The 24,886-nt window shown below is 35.3% G+C and overlaps 1 protein-coding gene across 9 annotated transcripts in view; it reads right to left on the bottom strand.

The window, feature by feature from the left end:
• Window positions 1–24,886, bottom strand: part of LOC131034465 (F-box/LRR-repeat protein 4) — a 150,324-nt gene that overhangs the window by 30,769 nt on the left and 94,669 nt on the right. For 8 of the 9 annotated variants that reach the window (XM_057965969.2, XM_057965967.2, XM_057965968.2 and 5 more), the window contains one exon: window positions 10,084–10,237. In XM_057965969.2, coding sequence (XP_057821952.1) covers window positions 10,084–10,237 — 154 coding nt within the window. Of the gene's footprint in view, window positions 1–9,543; window positions 9,768–10,083; window positions 10,238–24,886 lie in introns of those variants that run through there. The other variant, XM_057965970.2, reaches the window with a different exon arrangement.

Raw genomic sequence — 24,886 nt, 5'->3', positions numbered from 1 at the left:
GAGGCGGATATTGAGAGCTTTTCATGATGCACCTAGGGCAAGACATCCAGGGTACTTTAAAAAATATCGATAGGTACAGGAGAGGTTCACTTGGAAGGGTTTTGAATTAGAGGTTCTTTGATATGTGCGTGAGTGTCCTACATGTTAGCAGAATAAACAGGAGCGCACTTTTTCGACAAGTTTATTGTTGCCCCTACCCATTCCGAGTAGGAAGTGGGAGTGTCTTTCGATGGATTTTATCATAGGCTTGCCCAAAGCCCAGGGTAGAGGTTGCATCTATGTTGTGGTGGACAAGCTTATGAAATTTGCACACTTTTTTTCCAATCACCACTACATATACAAGTGGCAGATTTGTTCTTCCGGGAGGCATTCAGACTTCATGGGTTGCCAAGAAGCATAGTTAGTGATAGGGACAGCAGATTCATGAGTCACTTTTGGAAGGAGTTGTTTTAGACTCAGCGGCACCGAGCTCACTCCGAGCACTAGTTACCACCCCCAGACTGACAAGCAAACAAAGGTTGTTAATAAGTGGGTGGAGGGATACCTTAGAAATTACATAGTGGGGCAGTAAAAGGCATGGGTCAGGTGGCTCCATTTGTGTGAGTATTTCTACAATACAACCTACCACATGTCCATCCAAATGTCACCATTCATGGCACTATATGGGTATGATGCACCCAACTTTTTGGATTTGCTATTTGGCGACACCAGAGTACCTAGCACCAAGAACCGCTTGCAAGACAACCAAGATATCATGAGGTCCTTGAGGGAGAACATCTAAAAGGCACAAAATCAATCGAAGTTGTATGCAGATCAACACATGGTTGAGTGTTCATTTGAGGTTGGTGATATGGTATACCTTATGCTGCAACCTTATCGTCAGTCCACTCACGAAAAGAGTGGAGCAGAGAAACTCAAGCCACGATATTATGGACCTTTCAAGATTATCAAGCACATTGGTGAGGTGGCTTATGAGTTAGAGTTGCTAGTAGACAGTCGGGTAAACAATGTTTTCCACTTGTCTCGCCTCAAGAAGGCGATTGGGCACAATGTGATTCCTTCTACAGTGCTACAACCCCTTGACGAGGAGGGGAAAATGATTCTTGTCCCTGAGGCTATTATTGATACCCGAGAGAGGAGATTGAGGAGGGTTATCAGGGAGTATTTGGTGAAGTGGAAGGATCTGCCAATTGAGGATGTGACATGGAAGAGTGAGAAGATTCTACAACACCCAGAGTTGAGGTTACTTGAGGACGAGCAATCTCAGGGAGGGCAGAGTGAAATGTTCCCTTCCTAAAAGAAGATGGTTTCTAGCAAGGTTAGCCGATCATCAGGGTTCTCGTAGGCTAATACAATGGATAGGGAGCCCATTCAAGGGTCAGGTGACCTTTGGGGAGGTTTGTGAGGCATTTCAGGAGCTCGGAGCCAGTTTCCTATTTTTTAGGAGATGGGCGGTTCGACTGATGACCACTCGGAGCTTGTGGATCCTTGCAGTGGGCTTTGTGAGCCTTTTCTAATGTTGTGAGACAAACACCTATTTTTTAGGGGGAGACTGGGAGTTGTCCTACCAATTATAAACATCAACCAAGGACTAGGTGCATCATTAGTTCTCAACTGTGAATGGCTCGGTGATGGTTTTCAGAATAAGGAAAAAACATTGAAGGATTTACTTTAATGTTTTTAATTGAATAAAATAAAGGACTTATTATTTAAGTACTTTATAATATTAATAAATTAAAGAGCCCCCCCCCCCATGGCACTCCTCCCTAGGTAAGGACAAGTTTTTAAAAAGGGAGAAGGGAAATAATATGTAATTAAAGCTTATGAAGAGGTACGCCCAAGGAGGAGAAAGGAGATAAATAATAAATCAAAAATGTTTAAATTAAATTAAAGTTTGCAACCCTAAAAGGTTCGTTTAGGGTTAGAGGAGAACAAAGTAACATTGGGAGGCTCCATTTGGTCATTCTTGGCTTCATTTTTATAAGTTAAAGTTGGAAATTTAAAACTATGGCAAACAGGGTTAGATTCATAGGTTGTGGGGTGAAAACCTCTCCAATTCAGAGGGCCTATAGGAGCAGAAGATCTCCCAAGGGTCTGAAAAAAGCTTTTTTCATTCAAGAAAGATTGTAGGACATTTTCAGGTTGCAGCAGTACAAGAATCAGAAAATTCATTGAAGTTTCCTGTCCAAGAGCAGATTTGGATCATCTGGTATAATTTTCCTGTCCAAGAGCAGATCTGGATCATCTGGTATCATTTATCAGCACTTTGTGAACATCCATAGCTGGCTGTACATTTCAGGGACCATTTGCAGCATCCTACACTTGGAACGTAGGGTTTCCAAGCATTATTTTTAGCAGATCAGATTTGAATCAAATCTGAAAGTGCAGATCAGACCTAAGGAACCTCAGATCGGAGTCCATGGGAAGCAGATCAGACCTCTGGAACATCAGATCAGTTCAATTTTGTCATGTATTAATCATAATCAGACCTGCACATGCCTAGATCTGGTATGTAATTGTCCATGGAACTTCAATAAAGTCAAAATTTCCTCCATTCATTATTTGTACTTGCTGTCTTTATCATTTCCAGCAATTATTTCTTGTACTTTTCATTCAATTGCAAACCCCAGCAAAAAACTAAAAAAAAATCAGCAAATACACAAAACAACAAAAAAAAAAAAAAAAATCAAAAAACAAAGCAGAAAATCAGTGCAGAAAAATCAGAGTAGGGTGGATCATTACATTTTGATTTCAAGTTTTGGAGTTTGTGTTATTGATGAATTGTAGAGATTTTAACATGATTTGTAAGGTTTTTTGTTAAGTTTCCTAGCAGTTTGTACTTCTTCCTAAAGTCAGTGATACACCTCCCTTCAAATGCATTGAATGACAGATTCAGTTGATGGTTAGTGCTAGGCAACCCCTTGACAAGTTTTTTACTGTTGTTATCAGCTGCATTCATTTTCTAGTGAAGTGACCCCTTCCAACTAAGCTGTCCAAGTCACCTTTACATGGCGTGAGGGCTCATGAAAAAAGCGCTGGGGTTTGGTGGCTTTATTCACACCCCCATGTTCGAGCTTGGACTTGGTGTGTATTTGCAGGTGATTTCAGACTAGAGATATGCTCCATTATGGGTTTTAGTTTTGAATGATTTTATGAGGCTATGAGCTCTGTTTCAATAGCTTGCAACGGGAGTTTAAAGTGTTGGGAGTTAATAAAAATGATCTTAGGCTTGAGGAAACTTCCTTTTATGCCTTTCCAAGCGTCATCAAACTAGCTGGTATAATTCAGTCTGTCCGCCATAGCTGGAAGGCTTGATTGTTGATGGAGTTAATGACATTGAAGTTGTTGTTGGTCTGCTATGTTTGAAATGTGCAACAGAAGAACTGTAATCTAAAATTCTCTGATTTTCAAGACCCTTGGCTGGTAAATTTGTGAAGTCTAAAGGTGATTTGACATTGCTATTTGCTAACCACCTTGTGCTAGCACCTTGAATGGGCTGGAATGAAATCTGAAGCATATTTTCAGACCTGTAGGTTGTTGGGTTTCTGATTATAACAGTGCTGAGTCTAAACAAAAGTATGAAGTCATTTTCGCTTCAGTTGGGTGGCCTTCCCATGAGGAAATGATAGTTTGAAGGTTCTTATTGGCTGCCCACATATGCAATCTGCAACAGCCAATCTATAACCAGCATACAATGTGAAAGATACCAACTACTAATTCGGACAGCTGATTGGTTTAGCTTGACTGAATTCTTTGACCAGTGAATAGTAGTTTTAGGTTTGAATGAGGTTTTGAGGTTTGCTTGCGTGTTATTGACTTTTGAATGTTGCACAATGAAAGAAAGATGCAAAATACAACTAAATTAATACTGAAAATTGAAATCAGACTTCGGATTCTTATTACAACAACACAATATGTCAAAGAATAACAATTTATTTCACTTAAGAGTGCAAATTTGCATACCAAGTGTCCTGAGCCTACCTAGTTGAGCCTCCTTATTAAACTGAAATTCAATATATGCTGAAGTAGGAGCTTCCTCGATGTATTAACAGCTCCAAATGACTTCATTGACCCTAGAATGAATTACTAAAAACAATTGAAATGGAATTGTGCAGACCCAGATGGAATTCTAACTCCTTGCCAGGCGTGGCCCTCCAAGAATAAAGAATTTCCCAGTATTATGGAATTTGCTGATCACATAAGACCTTATTTCTCCAGAATAACTTCTAATTTGCTGTTCCTAATCACCAACAATCAATTTTAGTGTAATTGGCTGAGGTAAAACCCTTGTAATTATTTTCTACAAACTCCAGGCAAGAATTCGATGTATGGCTCAGATGGGAATGGTACGATCTGCTGGAATAATGTCTGAATTGCTGGTAAGATCATCCAAATATGCTCAGACCTGATGTAAAAGCCCTGTAATTGCTGTCTAACCCTGCAAACTTCTGGATTTTGGCCCCCAATAGCCTGGAATGAAGTTCTTTGTGTGTCCGAATGCTGAATTAGTGAAAAAGGCTACATCCTATCACCAAAGATGGAGGTTTTCGTCTCCAACCTGCTCTCAGATCTCTGTCAACCACGTTGCAAACCTGCTGATGAAAAGTAATCTCCAAAAAATGAATAACAATAATGCCAAAAATCTTCCCGTGAAGCCTCTTTTCTTCCCAAATTCCCACGCCCAACTTAGGGTTGCAAGATGCTAAGATTCCACAAGGAATATTCGTCCACTTAGGCATCCACCTTATGGGTCCAATTTGTCATGAGTGGGGCCAATTATATATTAAAGTTTATTTCCCATGTTGTCTAGAAAAGGGCGCTCAAGGGGTCAACTTATAATTCTCCATTAACTTTTACTAATCCCCTTTTAATAAAGTTCCTTTATAATCATCTTTTATAAAGTCACTTTAATGTATTATTACCACTTAAGGTAAAGGTAACTTTATAATAATATTAACATTAGTTCACCCTCCTCATAAAGTCACTTTATAAAATATTTCCAATTTTAGAAAGAGTGACTTATAATGTAATATTATAAAGTTTACACCTTATAAACTTGCCAAGGCCAAATAAATGACTATGGGGCCTCCTTGCACACTCCATCACCTCCTAACCACCGGATTCACCTGCAGAGGTGGGTTAACGGGTGAAACTGTGCATCTGGATGACGTCCTAAAAATTGGGGACATTACACAATGCCTCCTTCTCAAGGTATTTAGACGAAGTTTCCAAGTGAATGTTCAGTTGGTGTTATCTATTTTAGCATACATTTATATTTATGCATCAAATCTGAAAACAGTTTGAGTTTATTAAAGCAAAAAACATCATGATGAACCTTGTCATAGCAGAGATAATATATTATCCAAACAGAACAAAGATTGTAATAACAGAAAACACTTTTGTATGTTCAATTGTTCCGAGTTAATTGTGGTTTTATTGGTTTAACACAAAAAAATCACGGGGTGTTATTACATTGCTATAATCTGATTTTATAATCAGAACTTTATATCAGGTTATTAACAGCAGTTTACTTCATCAATTGTTAATTTGTAATGCATTTCAAATTAATCTTGTAAACTCCAGATGGTAGTACTGCCTGAGGCTTTCTTTGTATTCATTTCATATCGTAGGATTAGATGGTTTACCGCCAATCACCATAGCATTTAATTCAGCCCGTTTTGGCATTGAACAAGTTGGCATTATCAACCAATTTGGTCTAATTCAAGCTTAGACATTCTCCCAATGGCTTGCATTGCATGCACACAATCTGCCAAAGAGGTGTTGATAAGGTTAGCTTTGCCGCCTACATGTTATTTTACACAGTCCATCAAAGAGGTGTTGATTATGCTGGCTCTACTATCTGCATATTCTGGTAGGCTTGCCACCATATCATTTGTACTTATATTCATTTATAATAGCTATGTGGTTGGAAGCCTGTACGCTCTCACCTTGCCCACTTCAGGATCTGGGTGATCAAAAAGTGTTGAAGACATTGCATATACATTTTCAGTATTGCAAAAAATATAATAAAAAATAGGGTGGGTTGTTACACATTTGGATATTGTAAGCGATTGAAGTCACGTCCAATTGAAATTTTAATGTAAGCTGATTCTTAACTTCCAGTTCAGCTTTCAACTTTATTTTGTCACTATTTGATAGAAAACTTTCTGTTTCTTCACACTAATCAAAAAATCCTCCATTAACTTCACATATGTCATATGGGAGTCCAAACCTTGTTTTAATAACCCAATTTTTACCAATACTATGACATTGGCATCTTGCTTGTGATGCTCCAATTTTAGTGTCTCAGTTGTGTTTGTCCAATTTTGTATCCAAATCAATCTAAAAAAAATTTGTAGTCATTTTTCCCTTTTCTTCCTCTCCATGAACAAGTTTCTTACATGTCGACTCAGCTAACTTATTGTACTGATAAGCCTCAGTGTACAAGGTGTGAATATGATGATATACTTATCTTGTATTATCTTCAACCTACTTATTTCCTGGATAATTCTATTGACCTTGTATCAGATGGCTCGCAAATTCAGCAAAAAATTTCAAATATTCTAGATGTCCTTACTTCCAATTTCCATACTAATTTTAAATGTCATTGCAATTACTGAGTTCACCACATTACTCACAGTTCTAAGATGGTTCATTTTTATTTTCTTTGCAAGTAGGTGGCATTGAGACTTCCTATGATCATACACTGCTTGTTCAAGCAACAGTTCTTTCAATTTGGGTATATCTATCCCAAAATTCTCCCCATTTGCTTTGACATTCAATCTCCACCAACACTTTGGCCTGTGACCATTCTGTCACCTCCATTTGATCATCATGTTTGATAATGATTCACAACATCTTCGTCATTCTTCTACATCCAAAGTTTGTTATGGTACACATGAACGTTTACATTTTTCACCATATCAAAACCAAGAGAGTCAAAGGACATACTTCTTGACTTTGACAATGAGCCTACCTGGCTAGTTGCAGGTGCTTTACAAATTGATTTCACTGTAGATAGTGGCATCGCTTTGGTTGCTGCAATTTTTGTCAACTTTTGTCCTAATTTATTTCTTTAAAATGACTTCCTTCCCTGATGTAACATTTCCTGCTCTTGGATTGCATTTTAAATATGCATTCTTGTCTATTTGACAAGCTTAATATAAATTTCATTTACTATTTAACCAGCTCTACAGCTCAAAAAAATATGGCAATGTCAATATGGCAATGTCCCTGCCTCCCACACACAAGTTTGAAACATATCAATTAGCAATTGACCAAATAAAGAGCAGGTAATTTTTAATTTCTATAGTAATTTAAAATCCCATTATTGAAACCACCACATTAACCTTCAATGCCACAGTGGCTTATTTTCATGTTCTTGGTAAGGAGATGGCGTTAGATCTTCAGGATCATAACGTGCTCATTCAAGTAATATTTATTTGAAACGGGGTATATTTATCTCAAACTAGTTTGCTACCACATCTTCAACAACCATCATTACTTATGCCCGTGGCTATCCTTTTGCCTCCAGTTCATCATCCATGCTTTTCGCTTTTCACAGTATTTTCTTCAATCTATTACATTCAAAGTTTGTTATGATGCATCTGTAGGTTAAGCATTTTGCAACATAACCAAGAGGTTTAGAAGAATTCTTCATGGCAATGAATGAGCTACCTGTCTAGCTGCAGGTACTTCATGGATTGGACTGACTGTGGGCAGTGGCATTACTTCGGCTGCTGCAGCTCATCACCTTTGTCCTCTTTTGTTTCCATACAATGGCATTCTCCCTTGAGCTGTTAGCTTTCCCTTTTGGATTACATTTCAGATACATCTTTCTTGTCTATTTGTCTGCATTCCATAAGCTTTATCCTAGATTCCAACAAAATTCCCTATATGTATTTTGAAACCAAAATGGCATCTTGTAGTTCTTTGGGAATAACTGAGCTGATGCGAATTCCACGATCTCCTTAAGAATTTCATTTTTAAATGCATTTTAATAAATTTTACATAGCATAGGCTTCAACATTACTTTTGAGACATGATAGAACATAGTAGTCTACAAAGTTGCATAGAACCTAGTTTGTGATTTGGTACCCTGTGATGTTCCCTACCCAGTATCCTGGAATGAATGCAAAAATTGGTAAACTGAGAGAAAACAATTACCTTTTAATCTAATAATTTTGATAATATACATAAAGATCCTACAAATTATTAAGAATTCGATAGCATTCACATATTCAATGATTATGATTTAATTATCAGTTGTGCTGTTCCAGTTTAATGTTATAGGTTTTGTAGTCATGATAGGGTTGCCCATCCAGACCATGCTATGCCCACCGGGTCTTACTAGCATGGTGTGGGTCTTACTTCCCTAATCACACTCAGTTTGGGGTTCAGAGTCATGACCAGATTGCCCATCCAGACCATGCTATGCCCACCGGGTCTTACTACATGGTGTGGGTCTTAACTTTCTGTTCATACTCTGTTCCTCTGTTAATAATTTATTATATTTGTTCAGTCAGTTAGATAAAAATCAATACTTGTATGGCTGTTCATTGATTATTAATTCTACTGTACCTTTTATCATCATTGCTTATTAATCAGATTACATTAATTGTATTCCTATAATATTATCATTTAAAGGTAGGTTTTTTATCAAACCATAGTTACTTTATTCTTATATCTGCTATGTGTCGGTAATACCAAATAGTACCAAATAGTACCAAATACCAATTCATTAAAGATTATTTTGTGCTAATTTGTGATTCTCTGATTATTATTATATACACGTCACTGTAATCTGTATGTTCGCTGTATATTTATTAACAGTAATATCCTTTGATTAATCCGCCTATGATCTCTGTCTAACAGTTTATTCTACCAAATTGTACAGACTCTAGTATATTATATTCATTTTATTTTAATATCACAAATGCTTTTCCATACCAGTCTTATGGCAGAAGTACTTGCCTGGAACGATTCCTTCCTTCTTTAGCACTCATCTGGAAGCTATTCCCATAAATTCCTTCTCTACTCCTTTCCCGTGTAAGAGCCCAACAAAGCCTTATAAAGCACATCGTGCAACCATGGCAGGATGAGTCACGGCCTATCTGGAGGGACACAACATTCTTACCTTATTCCCCGATGTCTTGAAGAGACACGATTCAAGAAAAGAGCCGTGATTCTTATACGAATATCGCACGGTATAACTTATGGGTTATTAATTAATATTAGTAACAAAATGGTTAATATCAATCGTTACATTTGCAATAGAATATCATTATCATAATTTATCATTACACTAATAATCAATAATAACTCACATAAATCAGAGATTAAATAAATATTGTTTTTTCAACACAACAAATGGGTTTAATACTCAGTGACAGAAATTAAATAAAGATTTGTAGTATAAAAATATATTCATGTTTAGTACATTTAATTCTGGGACATGACATAGCCCATCTTTGTTTGTTATACATATGTGAATAACAGATTATTACAATAGCCACACATTAGAGTAATAAATATCGCCAGGGAAATGTTAGAGCAATCCAATAAAAGGATCTATAACCCAGCTGTTTCTTTCATACAGTAGATGCTTAATGGTAACCCACTCAACTGAGTTTTATGAGATAATACGCATGATACATAATCATTGAATTAGCTATAGATGATTTAATATGACAACTTTGAATTGACCATTTGGAGTCCATCTTTGGTAAACTAAGGATGCAATGCAACATGGCTTCAGGCATAGCTTTCTGCATGTGAAAATAGAAACTTTTAATTTAAGAGAACTACTAAGTATGCAATCAAACTAACAGCTATATTTCCCTCTCTCCACTGTCTTCCTAAGATTGAAGAATTATTCTCCAATGTTACAGAAATATGTCAAATATTATTACTAATCAAAGCATTTAACTAAATCTTGAGAAGGAGAACTTCCCAACAGAAAAAATAATCATTTAATAGTTTTCACACATCCTTGGTAAAACTATGAACATATTATCTATCACTTCAATTAGAAACCAAAGAGAGGTCATCAAAAGACAGATCATTCATTTTCTAGTAACTAACCTGGCACACGCTGATGTCCAGATGAGTTAGAAGAGGGCAACCCTTTGATATAGCAGTGACTCCAATATCACCCACCCGATGGCAACCACTAACATTCAATCGCCACAAAGAAGGACAACCTTGCCCAATAGAGATGAGTGCATCATCCCCAATTCTAGCAAAAGCACACCATACAAAGTTCAAACAAAGAATAGGGATAAGAGAACTATAACTCCTAGGAGAGTAATTTGAATCAAAATTCATGTCATTTCTTTACACTAAATTATTTTGAATAGTTTATGCATACATTCCATGGTAGGTACCTACAAGCAAACAAAAGCTTGAAACAATTTTAATGCTATCTCAAATACTTCATAGGAAAGATCCACGGGTAAAAAAATGTTTTTCCCACTTGGGTATGCATCAGTGTCAAATAGTTTACATTATTCTAAGCCACAAGAAAACTGTTAGGTTTATCTTTAAAATCATAGATCTTTAATCTTGGTAGCATGCGATGCCACCCAAATCATTGCTCCAATTCATCTTTTTTCTGATTTCCTATATTAAACTCGACACTGTACATTCTGAAAGGAAACCAATATAATCATATAACATGATGCATATAGTCCAAAGAGTTGGGAAGCTTAGGAAAAGTAGTGTATGCAAGAAAAAATTGAATAATCCCAGTTCATATGCTAGGGCTAGGGATTCAATAGCAAGCTCAAGAAGAAACTTCAGGTTTGTTCCTAGACCAGACAATCAACCCATTATCTTGTGTATTATTATGCATACCAGCTTGGCTATGATGAGTACAACTCAAAGGCTTCCATCTCCTATTAGTTACAGTAGCTTTCCGTTCCTTTATGTATCTTGAAATTGATTACATTTTCTTCATAGATTTCAGAATCATCACCTCTCCATGTTTGGAGTTTGATCTTTATGTAATAAAATGTTTGATATACATATGCATATGCTTCCACATTTTTTCCTTGCATTTAGAAGACACAGCAAAAATGAGTTAATAATGGTGAATATGGCAGCTCCTCTGGCACTGCAGCGTTGGGAAACATTTGATGGGTATGTTTTATAACTTTTCTCTTATTGTGTATTGCATGAAGAAGTATATTGTGCTACATTGGAGGTGGGGGATTTTAATCTTATCAATTACAATTAAAAAATGAAATGAAAAGGTTTTATGCTGATTCTCAATTTTCAATGATTTAGATGTCAAAATCCAAATCTAAAAACTGCTTCTATTAATCATTTTTGGAGTATCTAACCTTGAAGATTTCTATATTTCGTTTAATTTTTAAATTAAGATTTCATGTTCTAGATTATGATTGTAAATATCTGCATAATTGAACCAATGAATATGTGTATTCAACTTTTAAAAGCTTTAGTTGGTTCTTGAGTTCTGACAGATTTGCACACCTGTGGTTTGGGTTTTCATGTTCTAGATTATGATTGCAAATATTTGCGTAATTGAACCTATGAATGTGTATTCCACTTTTAAAAGATTTAGTTGGTTCTTGAATTCTGAGAAATTTTGAACATCTGTGATTTGAGTTTCTTTCGTGGACAGATATTTGAATTGAAGAGCTATTGAAAGTGTTCTACATGCCTTCCCATGCTGATCTGGACAGATAGATTGAGCAGCTCTGATACTGCAAGCCACTGTCAGAAGCTAAGTCACAAGGTTCAAGTTCGTGTTCGGCAACAATAAAATTCGGATGAAGTTCAGCAAGGGCAAAAAGTTCGAAAAAAAATTTGTGATTAAATTGGCTTTAAATAAATTTGATGTTTTTCAAATATAATTAATATATGTACAAAATTATCAAATACAGGTACCAGTTCATATATATATATATATATAACATCTACTACATATAAATAATAATAAAGAATTAAAGATAATAAATAACATTTAAAATAATAGTATCTAAATATATAAAAAACACAATATAAATAAATAATATTAATACACTACAAATAAATAATCTTAAAAACATATTAAAAATAATAAAGTTATAAAAAAGTGATACACGGCTCGACAATTATTATTCGATGAATAGATAAACCGTACAACCCTCTGTTTTCTCCAAGCACGACACTGCGATCCTTTGTTCAATGGCACAATACTGGTCAATCCTTTGCTTGACGGCACAACACGTGAATCCTTTGCTCGACGGGTCATTTGTCTGTGTGTAGTCCTTCCCGCCCATCTGAGAGATGGGAAAACGCGACTAGCACAAAAAAGAAAGCGGAAAAAAAACCTCTTCGTGCAGGAAACGAAAAATACACAAAAAACTCTAAAAACATTTCTTTTAAAAGACAATGCTATATGCCTGTACGAATATTAGCCGAATTGAAACGAATTTTTTATAATATGTTGAAATTTGGCGAACCCTGTGACTTAGGTCAGAAGTAAAGGTGAAAAACCTCTTTGACCGAGCTAGATTTATTTTAGTTGAAGAACAGAATGTGCAACCTGTGAAGTGTTCGGTCATAGTATATGTGTTTGACAAAAGTATTATAAAAAAATTGAATTCAAATATATAATTTAATTATCAACAAATCAACTAGAAAATATTTATTTGAAAATAAATATTTAAAATAAATTTAATCAAGCCTTATAATTACAGAAAATCTGTGCAATTAGATTTAAAAGTACTTACCTACCTTAAAAAAATCACAAGATAATGGTGTTGATCTAAATTGCATTAACAAATATAAATCTATCCACAATATAAATAATAGATAAATTAACAATCTTATTTACACTCTAAAAACAATACAAATATGAATAAAAACTAGGTTACCAGGTTCGGCCCCCTACCCCCTTGGTCCTGGTCTGGTTCGGGATCCTAATCCGGTCCGCCTGTGGTTTGGACAGGGTCCGTGTTCCACAGGCGTGGTTCAAGCTAGGACGAACCTGGGCGGACCCAAGTCGAACCCGGGTGGTTGGCGGCCAAAAAACATGTTTTTTTGTAAATTTTAAATTTTTGTTGAAATCCGCCTCTTCAAAAATGAAAATAAAACCCTAAAAGTGATTTTTAAAACATAAACTTGGCTCATTTCTCCTCATTTGTGTTGCAAACAAAAGTTTTTTGCTAGCAGGTTGAAGAAAGGGCGAACAAAGTTTGGCTTTCAAAATCAAATAGGAGTTGAAAACTGATTTTTGAAGCTTCAACAAGTGTTGCAGCATCATTTCCACACATTTGCAAGCTCCCATTGGTTGTGCAAGAGGTAGGCTTTTGAACATTTTTTTCAACTATTTTTGTTTCACAAATTGTCAAACATGAAACATTAATTGTTTTTCATTATTTTGTTTTTGTTTCTGAATATGTTCATATTATTTCTTGCCATAGGAACTAGAATGGCATCTACCTCTTCCTCCATTGGCACAAATGAACAATCAAAACAAAGAAATGATCCAAATTCTCCCCTATGGAAGTATGTCGACATTATAAGACCGCTTCCAGCAAGTGGGGGATTTCGTTGGAGATGCCAAGGATGTGGTATAGAACGTAATAGTTCATACTATCGAGTAGTAGGCCATTTGTGTGCAATACCAAGAAGAGGCATCAAAAAATGCCCTAGAAAAGAGGGTAAACCTATTACTAGATGAGATGGTGATGAAATATATTAGGGAGCATGAGGCAGCAGAAGAGAGAGAAGCCCGCAGTTTGAATCAAACCACACCAAAAAAAACAAAGGGAATGCAAGCCCCATCTAATCCCAATGTTGTAATAGAAAACCACCCCTTCTTTTCCACAACTGAACCTCAAAGTGAAGTACCCTTGACACGCAAAAGAACAAAGGGGCCTTTAGAAACCGCATTTCAAAGTGAGTGTCTAGCAAGGTGCATATATGCAAATTGGTTGGCTTTCAATATTGTTCGCTCCCCATATTGGAAGCAAATGTTGAGAAGTGCTAATGAAGCTCCAAGAGGGTATAAGGGCCTAGGTTATGAGAAGGTACGTGGAAACTTATTGGAAAAATAAGTGAAGGGGGTTGAAGATGCATTGAAACCCTTAAGGGATTCATGGGCTAAGACAAGTGTATCAATTGTTTCAGACGGGTGGAAAGATTCTAAAAATCGTTCCTTGATCAATGTCATAGAGGTGTCCCCTAAAGGCGCAATGTTTTTGAAAGATGTGGATTGTGAGGGCCAAGTAAAAGATGGCCAATTTATTGCAGATATTCTCATCTCCGCCATTGAGTCAATGGGACCCTACAATGTTGTCCAAGTCATAATGGACAACGCAAAAAATTGTAGAGCTGCTGATTGGTTGAGTAACGCTATGATCACATCTTTTGGACACCTTGTGCGGTCCATTCACTCAATCTTATGCTACAAAAGATTGGAAATAAATTTTGAAATTAAATGGATCAGAGATCTATATGCAAAGGCTGAGGACATCCAGATGTTCATCACAAACCACCACATGTCTCAAGGGATTTTTACATCCTTTTCGAATTTGGAGCTATTGAAGGTAAGTGAAATAGTAATTTAATTTTACATTTTCTGATTTTTTAAATTTTCAATGTTCATAATATCATTGTGTAAGCTATATTGTGTATTCTTCTTTAAAGTTTGGCTTTATTTTTTAATCATTTTGGCATTAATTTGTGTTATAGGTTGCTGAGACCCGTTTTGCATCAAACACAATCGTCTTGAGATGACTTGTGAAAGTTAGAGTGGCACTATGCAATATGGTGATCAGCACCAATTGCGCTATATGGAAGCAGAGTGGCAGTGAGAGGGCAGCAAAAATTAGGGACCGGATATTGAATGAGTCATGGTGGGATCTTGTGACATATCTCCTTAGTTTCACTGAGCCCATTATGACCATGACTCGCTATACAGACATGGATAGGCCTTGCATCGGTGAGAATTATGATGGCATTGACTCAATGCTTGAAAAAATGAAGTGCACTATAAATGCAAGAAAGAATAACCCAGAGGAGAAATTCTTCAAAGAAGTGGAAGCAATTGTTGTAGAAAGGTAGAATAAGATGACCACTCCTTTGCATCTTCTTGCCTATGCCTTGACACCAAAGTACTATAGCAATCAATTTCTTGATAAAACAAGAAGGATTCCACCATGGAGAGATCTAGTGTGAATGCATTAGTAGCTTCTGCAAGATAAGATTTTCCTATCTCATTAATCTCCTCTGTTTTGATTTATTCGTCTATGCTATTAGATTATCTAAACTGAATATGTTTATCAGACTGTAACCTTGATTTTGATTATGATATTGATAACAGATATGGATTAGATCGACGACCTGCTTAACTATGTTAAGCATCGATCTAAATGCTATCGGGCTGATAACCCGATAGCATATTAATGTCGATTCATTTATGAATCGGCATTAATATACTATCGGGGTATTAACCCGATAGCATATAATGCTATTAGTTATTGTTATTGTTTAATTTAACACCGATTCATTATCGGGTGTGATTATAACATAATCTGCTTTGACACCGATTCATTATCGGGTGTGCTTATATCATAATATGCCTTGACACCAATTCATCATCGAGTGTGTTTATATCGAACTATTAACATATGCAAATGATACCGAACTGTTATCATAAACACCGAAGTGAATCGGTGGACACTCACGACCAAGTGACATCTTGGTCGGACATGTCTAAAAGACATGTCCGATCAAGGTGCCACTTGATCGTGGCTGCCTTGATATATATACATCATTCAAAAGAAAAGGAATGACATTGAAATCGATACATGTTCATTCCTCAGACCTACAGAAAAGAAATAAGATAATATTATTGTCATAGAAATAATACCAAAACGCAAATACACTATCTACCATATAACTTGTCCATTAAATTGGAAATTGCAATAACATTTACATGGTATCAGAGCCAAGTTGATCAAACTTGAGGCTATTCAATTTCGTGAAACAAATTTAAGAACAAGTTTATCTACTACATCACATTTCTCCAATGGCCAGCGCTATCAGATTCGAAGACAGACTCGGAGGTGGCGATGATTTTTCAGCCTGGAAATTCAGAATTCAAATGATCTTAAAGGAGAACAAAGTGGATTCGTTTGTTCAAACTAAAAATGATCAACCCGAAAATGAACCTAACAAAACAGCATGGATTGAGGGAAATGAAAAGGCAATAAAAATAATAGTTGATGGGGTGAGAAACAACATAATGCCCATCATAAGAAAACATCATCAGACAGCCTATAAAATGTTCAAAGCACTTGAAAGAACGTTTGAGATATCAAATGCAAGTCGAACTCTAGCATTAAAACGAGAAATAAATCATATCACCATGAACAAGGGGGAGACAATCAATGCCTACTTTATGCGGATATCAGTTCTAAAAGATGAACTAGCAACTCTGGACTACGAGATCCAAAGAGTTAACACTCATTGCTCTAGATGGGTTGCCTAGTGGATGGAGCACATTCGTCCAAGGCATCAGTGCAAGGTCCAAATATCCTAAGTTTGAAAGATTAAGGGATGATTGTCTCCAAGAAGAATCAAGATTGAATAAGATGGGAATGAAACATAAGAATATAGATGAAGACCTACAAGTCCTAAACACTAACTCCACCAAGCAAAACAAGAAAAGGCAGTTTAGAAAGAGAAAAGGTCATCAAGGCAAGAATACTTCAAAGGACTTGTCTCCCATTCAATGTTACAGATGTGATCAATTCGGACACTATGTTGCAAAGTGCCCGGAAAGAACCAAGAAACATGCTACATTTGCCAAAGCAGGAAAGACTATAGGGGAAGATGACTCCGGGAAATATGTATTCTACTCAACACTCACAAGCCAAGCTTCTAACAAAATCAACTCATGGGTGATTGACAGTGGTTCATCCAGGCACATCACTGGGTTTAGAGAAGTACTTGATTCCATGACAGAGGAGAGTGATGAGGGCGTAACCATCGAAGATGACTCCACACATCCAGTCAGAGGAATAGGAACCTGCACCATCAAATTGAAGACATGCATATCCTTGCAGCTCGAAGGAGTACTATATGTCCCCGACATCAAAAGAAATCTAGTCTCTATATCGGCACTGGAAGATAACGGATACAGAGTGACATTCATGGACAACAGAGTATTGGCTTGGCCAAGGAACTCCTCCATCAAGAAGGCAAAGACCATTGGACAAAGACGGGGCTATTTGTATGAACTGTGCACAGAACCCAACCTAGCCCTAATCCATGAAGCCACTAATGCAAATGAAGTTTGGCATAGAAGATTAGGCCATCTGAATTTTAGGGCTTTATCTTCAATGGGAAACCTTGTCACAGGTCTACCCAAGTTAAAGCAAGATCATTCAGGGGCATGCAAAGGATGTGCCCTAGGTAAAAATACCAAAGGTGCATTCCAAAATAGTACTAGGAAAACTAGTAAAATTCTAGAATTAGTTCATTCTGATGTATGCGGACCTATGTCCGTATCCTCTCTAGGGGGATTCTTGTATTATGTAATATTTGTTGATGACTACTCTAGGAAGACTTGGATCTAGTTTCTGAAAAGTAAAGAATCAAAAGAGATCCTCTCTAGGTTTAAAGAATTTAAATCACTAACTGAAAACCACTCAGGAAACAAAGTTAAAACCCTAAGAACCGACAATGGGGGAGAATACACATCAGATTCATTTAAAGAATTTTGTAGAGATAATGGGATTAAGAGGGAGCTCACTATACCTTATAACCCCCAACAAAATGGGGTAGCGGAAAGGAAAAATAGGACTATAGTTGAAGCTACCAAGGCCATGATCCTAGATCAAAACCTTAACACAAATCTCTGGGCAGAAGCATCCAGCACCGCTGTATATATACAGAACAGATGCCCTCACTCCCATCTTGAGGACAAAACTCCTGAGGAAGTATTCACTAAAATTAAGCCAGTTATTAGCCACCTTAGGATATTTTGATGTCCTGTCTATATCCATATACCTAAAGAAATGAGACTAAAACTAGAGCCTTTTGGAAAAAGAGGATTGCTTGTAGGATATAGTGAAACCTCCAAAGCCTACAAAATCTATGTACCTGGTCAAAGAAATATTGAACTAAGTAGGGATGTAATCTTTGAGGAGGACCTAGCTTTCAAAAGAGCTCAGAACTTCATAGAACCCAAAATCTATGTCCCTACCTCTAACTTAGATGAAAATCCTGCCCCTGAGTTTCAGAGGGAGAATCTAGATGAAACTGAAAATGAAAATGAACACTCACCTAGAAATCTTAAGAAAAGACCACTATGGGCCACCAAAACAGTAGAAGAAGCTCAGAGGTTTGTTGCTCCTTCTGGAACCTTCGGAGAAAGCAAAAGACCTAATAAATTTACTAGCTATGTTGCTCTTATAAATGATCTATCAAAAAAACGAACCTGACAATGTAACAGATGCCCTTAAACATCAAGCATGGAAGGATGCTATGTCTGAAGAGTATCAATCCATAATGAAAAATGATGTATGGGAAATTGTTCCTAGGCCAACTAAGAAATCTGTTGTTTCTTCTAAATCGCTTTTTAAGATCAAACATGCAGCAGATGGCAGCATTGAAAAATATAAGGCAAGATTTGTAGCCAGAGGATTTTCTCAAAAGGAAGGAATAGACTATGAAGAAACGTTTGCTCCTGTAGCCAGATATACCTTTGTAAGGACTGTACTAGCCATTGCAGCAGCAAAGGGATGGAAGGTACATCAAATGGATGTAAAGACATCTTTTCTTAATGGAGAGATATTTGAAGAAGTATACCTAAAGCAACCTGAAGGGTTTGAGATCCATCATACAAAGTCTCATGTGTGTACACTCAAGAAAGCTCTATATGGGCTCAAACAGGCTCCCAGGGCCTGGTATGAAAGAATTGACACATATCTATCAAAACTAGGCTTCTCTAAAAATGATGCAGATCCTAATCTCTACTACAAACAGAATAAAGGTGATATGCTAATAATCATTTTATATGTTGATGACTTATTAATCATAGGAGAAGATCACCTCATAGATCAATGCAAGAAAGAGCTATCCAAAGAATTTGATATGAAGGACTTGGGATTCCTTCATTATTTCCTAAGGTTGGAAGTATGGCAGAATTCTGATAACATTGTTCTAAACCAAGGCAAGTATACATTGGACATCCTGAAGAGATTTGGAATGCTAAACTGCAGACCCATGACCGCTCCAATGGAAACCAATCTTCATAAATTTAAAGAAGCAGCAGCAGAATCACCTTCTATTGACCCCACTCTATACAGGCAAATGATTGGGTCTCTTATGTATCTGATAAATACAAGACCAGATATCTGCTATGCAGTAAATGCTTTGAGTCAGTTTATGTGTGAGCCAAAGAAGATACACCTGGTCGTAGTAAAACACATTATGAGATATTTACAAGGCACCTTAAATCTTGGTCTCAAGTATGAGAAAGTTGATCTTAATCTACACGGATTCACAGATTCAGATTGGGCTGGAAGTGTGACTAACCGGAAAAGCACCTCTGGGTGCTACTTCAGTTTGGGATCAGCCATGATACCCTGGATCAGCATAAAGCAGTCTTCTATAGCGCAAAGTTCCACCGAGGCCGAATACATTGCAGCCTCCATGGCTGCCCGGGAAGCAGTGTGGCTTAGAAAGTTACTTATGGGATTGTTTGGTAATCTGATGAAACCTACTATCATCCATTGCGACAATCAAAGCTGCATAAAACTTTCAATGAATCCAGTGTTCCATGATAGATCCAAACATATTGAGATCCCATACCATTATGTACAAGACATGGTAGACAAAAATGTGATGAAATTAGAATATGTTAGTACAGGAGATCAGACTGCAGATATTCTGACCAAACCACTTTCCAGAGTGAAGGTTGATCACTTCAAAAAGGGTTTAGGTATGATAGAAAGGTAATCTGCTTTGTAAATAAGATGTTGAAAATGTAAACTTCTTTTGTCATGTTGAGACATTCTGGGTTTTACCCCCTGTGTTCATATCTAAGAGGTGACGATCTCTCAGATTATGAACACTTGTATGCAGACATCATAAGGTGACAATCTTATGATTCTCAAACCAGTTATCATGTTAGATCTCTGGTATGTCATGGATGTGCCATGATGGTGTTGTGATAAAACAATTGTATAAAATGCTTGTGCACATATCACAACCTAGATAAGATGAGAATTTAACCATCCTCATATGTTTATCCTTAGTATTGCGTGTTTAGGCAATACTGATATCACGTGTACAGGTGATATCTTGCCATAATAAAATGATGAATCTTTTATATCACATGGTTAGGTGATACTCTATGTCACATGCTTAGAGTGATGTTTTATATTTGTATCTTATGTCCTGATGGTACTTCATATCATATGTATAGATGATATATATTCTTGGAGACTGACATTATGGAAAAGAAATGTGATGCAGGTTACTATCTTCCAAAGCTAAGAGGGAGTGTTAATGCATTAGTAGCTTCTGCAAGATAAGATTTTCCTATCTCATTAATCTCCTCTGTTTTGATTTATTCGTCTATGCTATTAGATTATCTAAACTGAATATGTTTATCAGACTGTAACCTTGATTTTGATTATGATATTGATAATGGATATGGATTAGATCGACGACCTGCTTAACTATGTTAAGCGTCGACCTAAATGCTATCGGGCTGATAACCCGATAGCATATTAATGTTGATTCATTTATGAATCGGCATTAATATACTATCGGGGTATTAACCCGATAGCATATAATGCTATTAGTTATTGTTATTGTTTAATTTAACACCGATTCATTATCAGGTGTGCTTATAACATAATCTGCTTTGACACCGATTCATTATCGGGTGTGCTTATATCATAATATGCCTTGACACTAATTCATCATCGGGTGTGTTTATATCAAACTATTAACATATGCAAATGATACCGAACTGTTATCATAAACACCGAAGTGAATCAGTGGACAGTCACGACCAAGTGACATCTTGGTCAGACATGTCTAAAAGACATGTCCGATCAAGGTGCCACTCGATCGTGGCTGCCTTGATATATATACATCATTCAAAAGAAAAGGAATGACATTGTAATTGATACATGTTCATTCCTCAGACCTGCAGAAAAGAAATAAGATAATATTATTGTCATAGATATAATACCAAAACGCAAATACACTATCTACCATATAACTTGTCCATTAAATTGGAAATTGCAATAACATTTACATCTAGAAGTATCTGATGGGTACAAGGCAGCATTCCTTAGACTCTATCCTAATGATGATTTGCGAGATATTGTTACAAATGAGTTCATAAAATTTGAAAATGGAAATGGTCTAAGTGTTGATGCTCATAGTTGGTGGTACTTCCATGGCACATGCTTCCAAAACCTACAACCCCTCACTGTCAAAGTTTTATCACAATTTTAACAACCCCTCACTGTCAAAGTTTTATCACAATTTTAATTAATTAAAATTGTGATAAAACTTTGACAGTGAGGGGTTGTAGGTTTTGGAAGCATGTGCCATGGAAGTACCACCAACTATGAGCATCAACACTTAGACCATTTCCATTTTCAAATTTTATTAACACATTTGTAACAATATCTCGCAAATCATCATCAGGATAGAGTCTAAGGAATGCTGCCTTGTACCCATCAGATACTTCTAGATGTAAAATTTATTACAAGTTTATTTATAGTTTACTTTGTTTTCATAGGTTGCTAGTAATTTTTTATTTTAATTTTTATAAATGTATAACTTTAATTGTTTACTTTGTCTTCATAGGTTGCTAGTTCATCTGCTTCAAAAAGAAATTGGAGCACATACTCTTTCATCCACTCAATAAAGCGCAATAGGTTGCTATCAAAAAGAGCAAAGAATTTAGTATATGTGCATTCCAACCTACGTCTTCTTTCACACAAACGACGTGACTACAACCAAGGGGAAATGAAGATGTGGGATGTAGACCCAAAGCATACTAATTTGGATTCTTCCGCTTCTCATCTTGTTGCATTAACACTTGATGACTCGGATAGCGAACAAACTTATAGTGCAAGTGCAAGTGCAAGCAAGTGGCATTGGCATTGGTTCATCTAATGTCAATGTCAATGATGAGGAGGATGAGCAGGCAGAGGAGAATGAGGATGATGAATTAGACAATCCATTTGATGATTAAACTTTAAATTGTTGAAAATTGAAACAATGATACTTGAATATTTTGTCATTTTGATATTAAACTTGATGTATATGATGCCATTACGGTATGGTCATGATGCTATGATTACAAGTTTATGTTGGTTTTGTTGTTTATATGATACTATGTGACATGCTAATCTTAATTCATGCTTACAGGTTGCATATATATATTCATGTTTTTGTACTAACAAACCCAACCTTTTCAAAATTTTGTCGTACCGGTGCCTGAACCCGAACCAGCAACTTAGAATAAAAAACTACTAAAATCAAATTATCTCACCAACTTTTTATTAAAAAAAATATTTATACATGCTAATTATTTGATGAGAGACAAACTAATCCAAATATTTATTTAATTTAATTTTAACTTTTGTGTTTGATGGCGTGAGTACAAATTAGTTAGTTATTTATTATACTATTGAATTAATAGAAATTGCTTAAAAATAGATTATTAACTGATTTTGTTGAACTTCAAAATTATACTATCTAATTTAATTGGGACATGCATCGAGATATTGTCTTTAATTTTAGATATTTTGATATCTTTAATTCAATTTTAAATTTTATGTTTGATGACTACCTTTAATAACTTTCTATAAAGGAACCATTTTTTCTTAAAAGAAACTAATTTTTCATTGAAAATATTAGTTAGTTTTTTGTTTTATATAATTTTGATAGGTAAGCTCTACCAAATGGGGTAGCTCCATTTTATTAACTTACAAAATAATATTACATTATGAAAAGTGGTGTCTGAGCACCATAATCTATTCAAAATAATAGAATTTTTTTTTTTAAATTAGATTATAACTAATTTCGTCGAAATTCAAAATTATACTAAATTAGGATATGCATTATATATAATCTTTAGTTTTAGATAGCCTTAAAAATAGATTATTAATTGATTTCATTGAACTTCAAAATATACTATTTAATTTAATTGGGACATGTATCCAAATATTATCTTTGATTTTAGATATTTAGAAAATAATATTTTTAATTCAATAATAAATTTAATGTTTAATGACTAACTTTAATAACTTTCTATAAAGGACAGAATAATTTTTTATTGGGTATGCATTAGTTAGTTATTCATTATAGTATTCAGTTAATAGAATTGCCTTAAAATAGATCATTACCTAATTTTGTTAAACTTCAAAATTATAATATCTAATTGAATTGGGACATGCATAGAGATTTTATTTTAGATATTTTGAAAAATAAAATCTTTAATTCAATTTTAAATTTATGTTTGATGGCTAATTTTAATAACTTTCTCTAAACCGTGTTTTCTTTAAAAGAAATTAAATTTTCATTAAGTACACATTAGTTAATTATTCATTATACTATTTAATTAATAGAAATTGCTTTAAACTTAGAATATTAACTAATTTTGTTGAACTTCAAATTTTTATTATGTAATTTAATTAGGAAATTATAGTGATATTATCTTTAATTTAAGAATTTTGAAAAAAAAATTCTTTAATTCAATTTTAACTTTTATGTTTGATAGCTACCTTTACTAACTTCCTATAAAGAAAACTGTTTTTTCTTTAAAAGAAATTAAATTTTCATTGAGTACACATTAGTTAGTTATTCATTATACAATTAATAGAAATTTCCTTATATATAGATTATTAACCAATTTTAACTTCAAAATTATACTATCCAATTTAATTAGAACATGCATAGAGATATCCCAAGGTTATGATTATGGTTTAATCGTGGTTAGGATTAGGGTTCAATTAGGTTATGATTAGACTTAGAGCTTAATTAGGATTAGGGCTAAGATCAAGGTTATGTTTTAATTAAGGTTAGGGTTAATAATATTAAGCTCATATTTAAGGTTATAGTTAGAATACATTTAGAGTTAAAATTAGAATTAGAGTTAGTGTTAAGGTTAGGGTTCAAATCAGGGTTATAGCCCTAATCGTATTGTTATCCCCAACCCTAACCCTAACCCTAACTTCAATCCTCATTAATTTAATGTCTTGCATGCATTGGGTTAGGATTAGAGTTTGAGTTAAATTAGGGTTAAGGTTAAAGATAGGGTTTAGTTAGGGCTATAACTCAATTAAGGTTAGGGTTAGAGTTGAATAAGGTTGAGGATTCTAGGATATATCTTGAGGTCAAGGCCAAGAGCAAGGTCAATGCTAGGATTAGAGTTTAATTAGGGTTAGGGTTACAATTCAATTAGGATTATCATTAGGCTTCTAAGATGAATCTTGGGTTAGGGTCAAGGCTACGATTGGGGTTAGTGTGAGGGTTAATTTAGGGTTAGGGTTAAGGATAAAGTTAAAGTTCAATCAGGGTTATAGGATTAATGTTACATTTGTTAATATTGTTACCCACAAAATTTAATTAATGCCTTACATCATTGTTAGGGTTAGGGTTAAAATTATAGAATAAAGTTTGGGGTCAAGGTTATAACTAGCATTAAGGTTGTGTGCTAGGGTTTGGGTTCAATTAGGGTAAGTATTAATGTTATAGTTTAATTAAGATTAAAGTTATAATTAGGGTTATGATTAAAATTAATACTAGTGTTAGGGTTAGGTTAAATATGGTTAGGATTGGGTTAAATAAGGTTAGGGTTAAAATTTATGATTAGAGTTTGAACAACAATAGG

Source organism: Cryptomeria japonica, chromosome 9 (genome assembly GCF_030272615.1).
Source record: "Cryptomeria japonica chromosome 9, Sugi_1.0, whole genome shotgun sequence".
Lineage (NCBI taxonomy): Eukaryota > Viridiplantae > Streptophyta > Pinopsida > Cupressales > Cupressaceae > Cryptomeria > Cryptomeria japonica.
Note: the sequence above shows the minus strand (reverse complement) of the source record. Positions and strands in the feature narration are given on the sequence as shown.